This window comes from Euprymna scolopes, chromosome 20, assembly GCF_053919585.1.
Source record: "Euprymna scolopes isolate OS-2025 chromosome 20, ASM5391958v1, whole genome shotgun sequence".
NCBI classification, from domain to species: domain Eukaryota; kingdom Metazoa; phylum Mollusca; class Cephalopoda; order Sepiida; family Sepiolidae; genus Euprymna; species Euprymna scolopes.
In genome coordinates this window covers 38,095,608-38,109,166 of record NC_136501.1, presented here as the reverse complement: position 1 = coordinate 38,109,166, position 13,559 = coordinate 38,095,608, and the positions used below count along the sequence as shown (strand labels likewise).

General features: G+C 34.6%; 1 protein-coding gene across 5 annotated transcripts in view; it reads left to right on the top strand.

Annotated features, from left to right (window-relative positions):
* The window catches only part of LOC145241395 (uncharacterized), a 585,324-nt gene that overhangs the window by 555,284 nt on the left and 16,481 nt on the right, over nt 1-13,559 (top strand). For all 5 annotated transcript variants that reach the window (XM_080104324.1, XM_080104321.1, XM_080104323.1 and 2 more), the window contains one exon: nt 13,087-13,502. In XM_080104324.1, coding sequence (XP_079960450.1) covers nt 13,087-13,502 — 416 coding nt within the window. The remainder of the gene's footprint in view (nt 1-13,086; nt 13,503-13,559) is intronic.

Below are 13,559 nucleotides of genomic sequence, written 5' to 3'. Positions count from 1 at the left end.
ATAAGCAATAAATAATCTCGCCAAATGTCTATTTAAAGAAACATCCGTCCACCACTTTTACAGTGCTCTCTCTCTCTCTCTCTCTCTCTCTCTCTCTCTATATATATATATATATATATATATATATATATATATATATATATATATATATATATATATATATATATATATAATTTCAAATACTTTGACCAACGGCAATTCTCACTACCTGCACTGATGATTGTGAAAACATAAAACATTAGTGTCTAACTATAAAAGAAATAATTATTTATAATTTATGATGAAAGTAAAAATAAAATAGATAAACCCCATAATTTATTATACCATAACTGTTCACACTGAAACACTTATCACAATATTCTGTGGATCTATATTAGAAAACCTTGTTAAACTTTGTGACATATTTCCTTTCTATGAGGTTAGGTGCGAACGAACACCCCATATTTTTATTATACCATATTTCTTCAAACTGAAACATAATTATCAAAGTATACTTACGCAGAAAGATATGAAAAGTCTTTATTAAAGTTTGTGCCTATTTCCATTCTATGGAGACCAGGTGCGAACGCAGACCCCACAATTTTATTATACCATCCCTATTTAAGTTGAAGCATACTTTATCAAAGTATTCCTATGTACATCTATATCAAAAACACTTGTAAACGTTTATTTTTTAATTTTTTAATTTTTTATGTCCATACTTTGTGGACCAGGCGCGAACGCAGCCCCCACAATTTTAATGAACCACCGTTCTGCCAGATCAAACATACCCATTCCTGTGTCTCGATACATCTTCTATCATTATATGTAATCAGTTTTTTAAAATAGTAAACCATATAAGGGCCTATTCGTGACAAGATGCACACACATTCAGCTTTATATTATAGAAGAAGATATATATATATATATATATATATATATATATATATATATATATATAATATTTATTCGATTGGCAAAATTTTAGAATAATTGTAAAGAAGTGAACCATAGCGGAAATTCAGTCGACTGGGTGTATTTTAACGATCTTGTTTTTAATCGTCTTATTTATTTTACTGAATCGTACATTTGTTACAGGTAACTTCCCTCATTTTTTTTTTCTTTCCCTTTCCTCACCTCGTTTTCCATCTTATTTTAGTCGACTGAATTTTCGCTATGGTTCACTTCTTTACAATATATATATATATATATATATATATATATATATATATATATATATATATATATATATATATATATATATATATAAGCAGGCTGCCCGGCGTTACCCAGTCGTAATATACGCATAAACATTATATTTTAATTAATACAGAATCCTTATTGATTATAAACAGAAACACCGCAGATATTAAACGTAACGTTAAATTTCTTTAAAAAAGAATGAATAAAAAAAAAAGGAAAGAAACTGTGCATGCGAGTATTATGTTTTTTGTTTTTTACAAAACCGTTCACTTCTTGTAAGATGTACATCCACTGAAATATTTGTGTTTAATAAAGTGTGCTCAGTGAATGAACAGAGCGTGTTTATAATATGTTTATTTATTCAAGCATTATTAGCTACATATGTGCATACATGTTTCAGCGATCTCTAGTCAGAGATCACCATGTTATCAGGCTGGCAGAGGGAAAGTTGTTCTAATGGGTTCAGATCAAGAATACATTTTTATAAGCAAGAGGGTTCTGTGTCGAGTGTTTTTTTTTTTTTTTCTAATTTTTTTTTTTTTTTTTTCGGGAGGGGGGAGAAGGGGAACAACCAAAGTACTACAACTGATGGGAAGGGGGGAGAAAAGGAAGAGATAGAAAATTTTTTCTTTTCTTTTTTTTAATCAATTTTCACCCCAAACAAGGCACAGTGCCACTTTGAAGTAGGGGGCTACTATTGGGGACATGAGTTGCAGGGGAATTATGAAGGGAGATGAGTAGCAAGATGTTTGTTCACATTACACTTGAACTTCTGCATGTCAGTACAGTTGGGAAAGCAGAATCCCGGAAGGAAATTCCAAAGTTTAGCAGTTCTGGGGAAGAAACTATTGGAGTAGAAGGCTTTCTTACACCTAGGGATCTCTACTGTGTAGGGGTGGGACTTAGCTGCTTGTCGTGTTTGTCGGGGGTAGTCACGTCGAGGGAGTACAAGTGCTTGTAGTTCGTTAGAACCATTAAAGTACTTGTAGAACAGGCAGAGGTATGCAACATTTCATCAATGGAACAGAGGCTGAAGCCTAGATGACAGTTCAGGACCTAGCAGGTTGGCGACTCTTTTGAACCCTGTCAAGGAGTGAGAGACAAGCAGCAGATGCACCAGTCCAAATGTGACAACAGTACTCCATACATGGGCGAATGGTGGCCTTATAAAGGTACAGGATACTTTCAGGTGTTAGTAGATGGAGGTCAGTGGCCAGTGAATTTAAACCAGTATAGGGGGGGGGGGCAGAGTTTGGGATTTGGTGTATCAAGTTTCATTTATTACTGAAAGTTTTTCACACTTAAATAACCGACATATATGAATAAAAAAAAAAGGTAAGTATATCTATGTATGCCCACTCAACGTCTGTGCACACACACACACAAACACAGATAAGTTAGTGCTAAGATTTACAAGTATACACACACAAGTCAATTTAGTTTATAGAGATTTCTAAGATAAACACACACACATATACCAAAGTCAATTGAGTCTATAGAAATTATTAAATACTGAAAGTGAATTTTATAATAGGTTTTCATTTACTAATACTGTATTAATAATTACAGCTATATAATTTGTTTGAAGCAATGGTTCCTTCTAAATGCTTATTCAGTATAGGTGTGCTCATTAAATATCTATATAATTATATATTTAGAAGAAGTAATTCTAACACACACACGCACATATATATACCTGAGTATTATATATCAGATCATCCCATAAGTTCTGTCCGAATTTATGAATAAAAAAAAAAGAAGTGACCAAATGTTACATTTTATTAAAGCTTTAATCATCAATATACTTTCTCTGGTTATCTATGACTTCCTTCCATCTATTAACAAGCTTATTAATTCCATCGCTGTAAAATCCTTTTGGCTTTCATTCAAAGAACTCACAAATGTTAGTTTAAACATATTTCTGCATTACATCCAAATGATTTGTAAGCTGTGAAACAAATGGTAGTCTGAAGGAGCAAGATATGGAGAATAGGGTGGATAAGGAATTTTCTCCCAACCAAGTTCTTCGATCTTTTGTGAGGTGATTCTTGCTGTGTGGGGTCGTGCATTGTCCTGATGAAACATCACCCTTTTTCGTTTCACTAGAGCAGGTGTTTTTCCCCTCAAAGCTTGGTTTAAACGCTCTAAATGCTGACAGTAGATTTGAGCATTAGATGTTGCATTAGGTGGTAACAGGTCAAGGTGGATTATTTCTTTGGCAATCCCACCATATTGAAAGAAGAACCTTATTCCTACGAAGTTCTCTTTTCAGCTGTGGTTGAGGTCTTTCCCCTTTACCAAGCCATTGTCTACAATGCTTAACATTTCGATAAAAGACCCATTTTTCGTCACAAGTCACAAGTCTATCCAAAAAGGTGAAACATGTTAGCGAGAATGGAGAGAAGAGCAGATGTTGACTCGGGATTTGAGATTTGTTTTCAGACAATTTATGAGGCACCCATTTTCCAAGTTTAGGAACTTCTTCAAGTTGTTGAAGATGACGATGAACAGTTGTATGGTTTGAACTCAGTTTTATTGCCTCAACTGATAAAGCAGGATTTTCTTCAAGAGCTTCTTCAGGGGACTTATCATCAAACTCAACTGGACGTCCAGTTCGATCTTCATCTTCAAGAATGAAATCTCCACTTCTGAATTTTGCAAATCATCTTCTGCAAGTTCTTTCATTCACACATTCTTTTCCATAAACTGAGTGAATATTTCTAGCCGCTTCATTTGCTGAGTTTCCTTTCTTGAACTCATAAAGCATTATATGTCTCAAATGATTCTTAAGCACTTTCATGTTAATAGGGTTGTAATCAAGCAAATTTAAAGTTTATCTTTCTGTAAAAAAAAGTTAAAATACATCTAAACATAAAAATGTAAAAAATTACACAATATACACAATATTTTTCAAGTTCTGTTCAATTTAAAAACAAAGGTAAAATTTCGCACAGAAATTATGGGATGACCTGATATATATAATTGCTACTTCTTGACAGAAACTTGCCATCTCTTCAAATTGGTGTAGAGTATTCATGCGCACTTAGATGGCTCTTCAAGCCAGCTACACTTTTGCAAAATCATTCACAAAAGTGACAGGGGAACTTGCCAGTATTTAGTATTGTTTGTGATGGGACTTTATTACTATTATATATATACATATATATATATATATATATATATATATATATATATATATCCAAAAATTATGGAGGACCAATGAAAAATCGACGTTATGATTCAAACTTATATATTTCGAAATTAAGAATAGTGGAGTAAATATTAATAAATCTATTTTAATAACAATCAATATTTGGCATGTCCTACTTTTGCCTTTATAACAGCTTTTATTCGTTTGTTGCATATTATTTGCTAAATTGTTGCAGGTGGTAGGATCTATTTTCTGTCACTCTTCATGAAGTTTTGCCTCTAATCTTTTTTTGATGAACATTTGTGCATTCTCACTCTTTTTCCCTAGATGGGACCACAAAGTTTCAATGGGATTTAGGTATGGGGATTGAGAGGACCACCTTATCATTGTAATCTCTTCTTTTTTTTCAATCCAACCCATTGAAACTTTTGATGTATGGCAGCGGCATTGTCATGTTGGAAGATTACATCACTTAGAATGTTATTATCAAATATTTTAGTCAAAGAGGTTTTGTAAATCTAGTTCAGCATGTTATTATAAATTGTGGGGTTCATTCTGCCCTCACGTGAATACAACAGTCCAGTGCCTGAAGAAGTCATGCAGCCCCAAACCATTACACTTCCTCCTTCAGATTTGATAGTTGGAACCACACAATCAGGATGAAATGCCTCTCCTTCCCTATGGCGAACATAAACCGATCCAGGGGTGCCAAAATTCTGATGAAAAAAAAATGAAAATTTGCTACAATTTTTGAATAGATGTTATGGACGTGTATTCACATAAAAATGTCAATTTTTCCTTTCAAAAGTTTGGGAAATAGAAGCTGTTAACTTACTCAAAGTTACTTTCGTCAGATCAAACAATTTTGGTCCAAATCATCAGGTGTCTAATTTTCATATTTTTTGCAAATTCCTGTCGTTTTTTCTTGTTGGCCTGAGACAAGTATGGTTTCTTTCTTGCTTTTCATCATTTTTAATCCAGCTTCTAATAACCTTCTTTTCATTGCTCGAGCTGATATGTTTTTGTTTGCATCCTCCCTAAGTTCAACAGCCAACTCTGAAGAACTTTTCTTCCTATTTGCAAGGGATGTTCTTTTCAAAGATCTGTCTTCCCTGGCGGTTATAGACTTTTTATGGTCTTGTCTTTTTCTGCTTTTGAAAGATTTTTTTTCCTTGTGCTTTTTAATCATTGTTTGAACTCCTTTCCTTGAACATTCCATCTTCCTGGCAATTTCTACCTGAGAATATCCTTCACCAGATAAAGCAACAATTTGTGCCCTTTTAATCTCTGAAAGCTGATTATTTGTAGGCATTTTCAATTAAATATACTATTATAGCACTGGCAGGAATCAAATATTACCTGAAAAATAAGAAACAACCTTTAGTATGACAATGAATCATTTTGAATATGGGAATGAATTTAGTATGAAACTCAGCTAAAACTCTTGAAAGATGTTTTATAGCAAATAAAAACTAAAATCTACTGTTAAATATTTTACATTTGCTCTCAGCTGTTCACTGTACAAGTCTTAATCTTTGAATGCGTAGATATAATTTTTTTTATAGGTGTTCCATAATTTTGACCATGGCTGTATATATATATATATATATATATATATATATAGACAGAGAGAGAGAGAGAGGGGGGGAGAAAGAGTCATCCACATACAGTACTGTTTCGTTGTATCACAACTCATCAATGCAGCTAGACTAGCACCTTTCCCTAGCCAGGGATTGAACCTACAACCATTACATGGATAGTCGGCAATTCTACCCATTGGCCCATGAAATCGGTGCTCACAAATGACCTCACCAAATGTCCATTTAAATAAACACTCGCCCACCGCTTTTACCGTGCTCAGGCTGCTTGTTTATTTACAAGCAAACAAACAACGAGTCTTGCTTTATAGCCATATATATATATATATATATATATATATATATACGTTAGTATTGTTTATTTTAATATTTCGTTATTAAATGAAAATTTCTTTAGTTTTTAACTTGTTTTTTTTTTCTAGTGTTTGTTTTTTTCCTATTTCTTCTATGTTTGAAACAACGGGGTTGAAATTGCTATTTGTATAAAATATATCGACTGCATCTGTAATTTAATTCGTGTATGTAGGTCATATATGTTTATATTTTATCATATCTCATTAGTTATAATGTAGTTCGACATCTATGTACAATAGATCAATGTAAATAGGTCATTTACAACCCAGAACCATTAACCATGCAAATATAATAACTATGTATTCAATAAATTTAATAAATTTAAATATAAGTATATAAGGAACACCATCCATCCGATACACTTTCATATAACGTATATACAAAAAAAAAAAAAAACTGTGTATAACGATAATGCATGTTAAAAGATATTGTAATCACTATTTCTTCGAATTTTATATTTACATTTATGTGACTATTATCTAATGTCCATAGATTGGAGCTCAGACGAGCGCTTGCCAGGAAAATAACGTTTAAATATGAAAAATAAGTTCATTCTGATTTCCAAGATCAAAAAGTCTGGTTACGAATCAAGAAACAAGTGGTAATAAAGAAGTTATGTATATTATGATTCATTCTTTGGCGATTCCTATTTTTTTTTTCTTTTTTACACAGGAATCACCACTTATCAAGGCCCGGAAGCCACTCGGGGATAAGGGTTAATGGGTATATATTAGTCAGTGTTATTATGGTCTAGTAAACATAAGTAGTGGGAATTTTGTAAATTGGATTACTTAGGGGGGGGGGTCATCAAGAACTTGTTTACGTTGGACTTGAAGACAATCAGATTGTAGTCAGCTGGAAAGCAGGCAATCGGAAGAAAGTTTCACAGGCGTGCAGTTCTAAGAAAGAAGCTTTCTTTATGGTATCTGTATTTAGGTTTAGGCACAAATAAAAAGTGTGGGAAATTATTGATAGTGTTTTTCGTGAAAGTTTGGTGAGGGGGGACCATAGATTGAAGCTCAGCTGAGCATTTGCCATGAAAATAATGATAAAGCAGAGACAGGCTCGCAACGTCTGAATTGGATTAGCTCTTGATAGGATTGAGAATATTCCAATGAAGTCTTTGCCATGGTTTCCATTTAATCGAAAGTCTCACCCTTCTATCTGCTACATATTAAGTAGCATCTCAGCCGCACATGACGAGATATAGTGATTGATTTAATTAATTTAACATAATAAACTACTTTACTGTGCGCCGTGTCAAACGCAATGAACACAACTTCTTCATTTCATCTGTTCTGTCCTCAATCAATGGGACAGAAATCCTTCTTGACTGAGTATATATATATTTTTTTTTGCTCTATTACATGAAACTAAAAATTTGCTGCCCAAGAATTTAACGTTTTATTTTATTTACTGCTAATCCACCCCAAACAAGGCACAGTGCCACTAAGTTATAAGGAGCTACTATTTGTAGATACTATGTAGGGAGTTGGGCAGCAAGATGTCTGTTCACATTACATTTGAACTTCTGCATGTCAGTGCTGTCAGGAAAGCAGGGGCCTGAGTGGGAATTTCAGTCTTGCAGTTCGAGGGAAGAAGCTATTTAAGTAGAAGTTTTTACAGCATCTAAGGATCTCCACAGTGTAGGGGTGGAATTTTGCTGCTTGTTTGATTTGCTGGGGGTATTTACATCGAGGAGGTACCAGTGCTTTGAGTTCGTCCAAGCACTTACCATTAAACTCAAAGCTTTCAACTTATGGAAGTTTTATGTTTAATATATTCCCTTCTCCCCTATTCTGCTCCTCGCATCGCTCTTGTCTCATTCGCATTTCCTTTTATCTAAAGTATGCAAACGCGCAAGATTATTAGAGTTTTAGTATTACGTAGATAACCCTGTTAACACTTCCTTACAAGTAACACAATAAATCCGTACCTCCTCTAAAAAGAGAAGATAATTCTTGGGGAGATAGCCTCATGAGATCAAACAGATACTACATAATGATCACATATAAAAAAGCTACTATATATTATTTAACTAATGAATAAAAAAAACAAAAAATCAAATGTAGTGCATTGCATACTCTCTCTTCTGACATACAGAATAATCAAGTTGACACATTGGTGCTCATTAGATTACCAAAGTTAAGCAACTTTGAGCCTGGTCAGTATCAGGTGAGTGACAATTTAGAAATATCAGATGCTGTATGCAGGAGGACATCGATATCTCCCTGCAAGAACTGCAAAAACCAAATGTTGTCATTTTCTCTGACAGGAATGTGCAAGCGATTTGGGAGCAGTTGTAAATTTGATCTTCTCATGAAACTTCCTCCTTTTAAGGAAGCCAATTAAAATTGCTTAGGGTTGGTTGGTTGTTTTTGTTTTACGGCATATCAACCCTTTTCGGGTTATTTAATGCCGAATCCAAAGATTTTGAAGAAAATTTTTTTAATAGAATATATTTGTTGTTTTCACGTCGGTTTCTATTTAACCCATAGTTGGGACCCTAACAGGTACTACCACTCCGGGTCAGAGTGGACCTGGGAGCAATGGTAATTAAAGGGTGGCTCCACACTCCCCAAAGCCCACAAGCTGGGGCCTCACCACTGGATATAGTTGAAGGTCATATCCAGGACCCCCATTGAGGGACTTTTACCCTCTGCAAGGGGACAGTCGACGTATTCTAATGCCCCACCGACAGGGCCAAAATTGCTTAGGGTGAGTGCAGATTGGTTTTGGTACATACTCACTACGGTAGTAGGCAGGCAGGCTCGAACCCATGATGTGAAGGCAGAAAAGAAAGTGAAAACAAATCTGACATCTTACCACTACTCCATGACGCGACCAGAAGGATAAAGTGTTCAAATTTAACATAGTCAATCAAAAAACAAAAGATGACTTGCAGAAATGGCATTGCTTTTAAATGCCCCACAAAAGCAAATTAGACACAAGGTCGTTTTTAATGTGGGGGGGGGGAACCAGCTCCTCCAAATAGGGAGCACTCTGGTAGTAATTCAAATGAATAGTAATTGTTTCAGTATGAAGGGTTTCCCCTACATTGACCAAGGACCAATTATAGAACAGATACTACCCAGCCCAAAGACAAGGCGATTACTTTCCAATAGTTTCCCCCAGAAACCAGATGAGACGTTGCAAGCCTATCTTTGTTTTATCGTTATTTCCATGGCAGGTGCTCGTCTGAACTCCAATCTCTGGTCCCCCTTGCCAATCTTTTACAAAAAACACCCGTCTAGCTGAATCCACTGTCAAAATCTTTCCCCACTCTTTATCTATGCCTAAATCAAAACGTAGATTCCATGAACAAAGCTTCTTTCTTAGAACTGCACGCCTGTGGAACTCTGTTCCGTCTGCCTGCTTCCCTCCTGACTACAACTTGGATGTCTTCAAGTCCAACGTAAACAAATTCCTGATGAACCGCCCCCTTAAGTAGACACTCTAAATATCCACACTAACGTACTGTACTTACAATAACCCTTATCCCTGAGTGGCTTCCAGGCCTTGATAAGTGGTGACCACCTTGTAAAAAAAAAAAAAAAAAAGTTTCACTTTATTTATACGTAAAAAAGACAAACAAACAGTCGATATGATGGCACAGTGGGGATTTTGTTCAACTCGATCAAAAAAAAAAAAAGATAGAGACGATGTCCGTTTGCGAATCTGAGATATTATGATCTGGGAAGTATGAGAAAACTTTTCGTGAAATGTAACCGACGCAAGAACCCCCATCCAAAAAGCCTGTCATGGACATGCACAAACGCTCGCACCCATTTTTGAACTTTATATAATAGATAATAATAACATATATATATATATATATATTGAGTATATTTAGGCAGCATATTCTCCTTTAAGCATATATTGTTAAACAGCACAGCATTTTCTTGTTTGACAATTTTCCGTTTTATTTTTTCCAGTTTTCGAATAATCCTTCTTGTGTTATATGTAAAATGGTGTAAAAGTGTTCCGTAGTCTGCGAGCGCTTTCGCCGTTTCCGCCATCTTCAGGCTGGTTATATAAAAAGTCGTTTTAAAATTACGTCGAATGATAAGGTCGTGTTTTAAAATTACATCGTACTATAAGATCGTTTTTGGCTTATGTGGGCTATTTATATACAAATTTATTGGGCAGTTTTTTTGGGGTTTTTTTGTATATAAAAGTGAGACAACCCAAAATAAACAATATAAATTATGAATCCAGCAAAAATATTTTAAAATGCCTCTGTTAATGTATATATAAAAAAAAATAAATAAAACTGTCCAATAAATTTGTATATAAATAGCCCACATAAGCCAAAAACGATCTTATAGTACGATGTAATTTTAAAACACGACCTTATCATTCGACGTAATTTTAAAACGACTTTTTATATAACCAGCCTGAAGATGGCGGAAACGCCGAAAGCGCTCGCAGACTACGGAACACTTTTACATCATTTTACATATAACACAAGAAGGATTATTCGAAAACTGGAAAAAATAAAACAGAAAATTGTCAAACAAGAAAATGCTGTGCTGTTTAACAATATATATATATATATATATATATATATATATATATATATATATATATATATATAATGTATATTACAGTAATTTTAGGATTTTGTTTTCTTAAATTATTCTAGATTATTTTTGTTTTAGTTTATTTTTTTATAAAAAGAAAACATTTTTAATCTCGCGTTTTACCTACAAGAATTAATGAGGCCATTTTGTTTTATATCTCAGAAAAAACATTCCAGTTTACTACATATTTATTTGTTTGTGTCTTTATTTCACGTCTGCTTCATTATTCCTGGAACCCAGCAGACAATGGTAATGATGTATCAGTCTGATCTTTAAAGGTTAATCTTTGCTGCATTACTTCGACAAGCTGAGTTTATTTAGAAGAAAACAAAAAAATCAATAATTATAAAGCTGTCTGAATAGTGTCTGGCATTAGATGCATCCTCTCATAGAAATCAGGATTTGTCAATTGGTTGATCACGCTTAAGTTGGAAATAGTATTTGCATCAATCTATCATGCTTAAATGTGAAATATTAATAGCGTGAACTTTTGTTTGTTATACTTAAGTTTCAAATATATATTTTTTAATCGGTATTGATCATTTTATAATGGCATAATCTTTGATTTGTTACACTTGCGTTTAGAATATCATTTTCTTAGGACTGTCTTGCTTAAGTATGAAATAGCAGGGTTTTTACTTTAATACACTTAGATGCAAAAATACCATTTTATTTGATCAGCCTTGCTTAAGTTTAGCCTTAGATTAAAAATTATCGTTTACAATGACTTTTCCCTTTGATTTTTACGTTTTAAATATCAATTTCTTAGGACTGTCTTGCTTACGTATGAAATAGCATGGTATTCAGTTTGGTACACATAGGTTTAAAAATACCATTTAAAATGGCTTTTCTTCATACTTTCTTGCTTAGGTTTGAAATAGTATTTTCTTTAAACTGTGTCGAATTTGAAGCAGAATGTGCAGATTGAATGAACGCATCTTAATTGTTTAGACTTTGCAAGAACATCCGAAGTTACTGATATTTTACCAAAAAAAAGGTAATTCTTTTATTGAGGATCTTAAAACACTTGGTTGACCAGTTGTAATCTCTTCAAAAATCAAAATGCTGAAAGTTCAATCTTTGAGAAGAGATGTCGTTATGTAAAATAATGTAATATAATTTTGGTTACCGTCAGAAAATGAAGAAATGTAACTAGTCAACATTTTTGCATGCAAGGAGCAACTATGTGAGACCATCTTTACAGGGGATTATGTAAGAAGATGATCGAGATGTCTGTTTACATTCAAATTTCTGCATGTTAGTACAGAGAAAGCGGAAGAAGGGAGGGAACTCCAAAGTTTTGCAGTTTGTTAGGATGTTAAGAAGAGACTATTAGAGTAGAAGGCTTTCCATAATCTAGGGACTGCTACAGTGGAGGGATAGGATTTTGTTGCTAAACGGGCTCGTCAGGAGTATGTACTTCAAAGGAGTATAAGAGAAATGAGTTTATCAGAACGCATTCCATAAAAATACTTGTAAAACAGGCACAGGGATGCAACATTGTATCGATGGGACAGGGGTTGGAGCTTGGTTGACAGTGCAGAACCTATAAGATTGCAGACTTTTTTGAGACTCTGTCTACAGGGGACTATGCAAGGAGATGATCAAGATGTTTGTTCACGTTATATTTAAACTTATGCATGTTAGTACAGTCAGATAAGAAGGAAACAGGCAGGGAATTCCAAAGTCTAGCAGTCTGAAGGGAGAAGCTATTAGAATAGGTTTTCCGGTATCAAGGAACCCTAACTGTGAAGTGGTGAGATTTTGCTTCTAGACAGGTTTGTTGGGGTATGTACGTTGAGGGGATACAAGTGCAATGAGTTCATCAGAGCACATTCCATTAAATATTTGTAAAAACGTGCACAGTGATGATGCAACATTGCAGTGATGAGACAGAGGTTGGAGCTTGGTTGATAGTGTGAGAGCTATTAGAGTTGAGACTCTTTTGTGGATGCTGTCTAAGAGGAAAAGAGACTTGTGGTGAGTACACCAGTCCAGATGTGACAACAATATTTAATGTATGGGTGAATAGTAGCTTTGTAGCGATAAAGGACACTCAGGTGTGAGTAATTTACAAGCATGGTAAAGGGAACACACTTTTTTTGCAGCAGTCTTGGCAATCTCCTCAATATATTAGACTGGGTTGTATCATTTATTTTTTAAACTATGTTTTTTATTTATTTATTTTTTTTTTTTTTGCTTTATCTTTTATTTGCAGGGAGTAAGAAAGAAGTGAAAGGTATTTTGAAACAACAGACCTTGCAGCAACACCAACTGAACCGACATCATCAAGTGTCATCTATACAGAGTAATGTACAGTCACAAGGTAGCCAGCGTGCCCACCATCGGCCCCTCGAACAAAGTATGCGGGCATCAAACCCCGACCAGAGTCACGGAAAAAGTAACCTGCAGCAAAAGCAGTCCAAATCCTGTCCATCAAAGAACACTGCCAACAAAGTGTCGACCAACCCATGTAGCAACGATGACGGCCATAGTAGCAAGTCCAACGGAAGCACTATTGTGCAGGTGGATGGCCACTCTGGGAGTCCAGGGGCGACACAGAATGAGATGGATCGACGAGGAGCGGCAAGCAGTGAGGACAAAGGATCAAGTAACAAAAAGGAACAACAAAAGGTGAGAGTTTGTATTGTTTAATCACCCGATTATTGTCTTTATGAGCATTTAATTTAC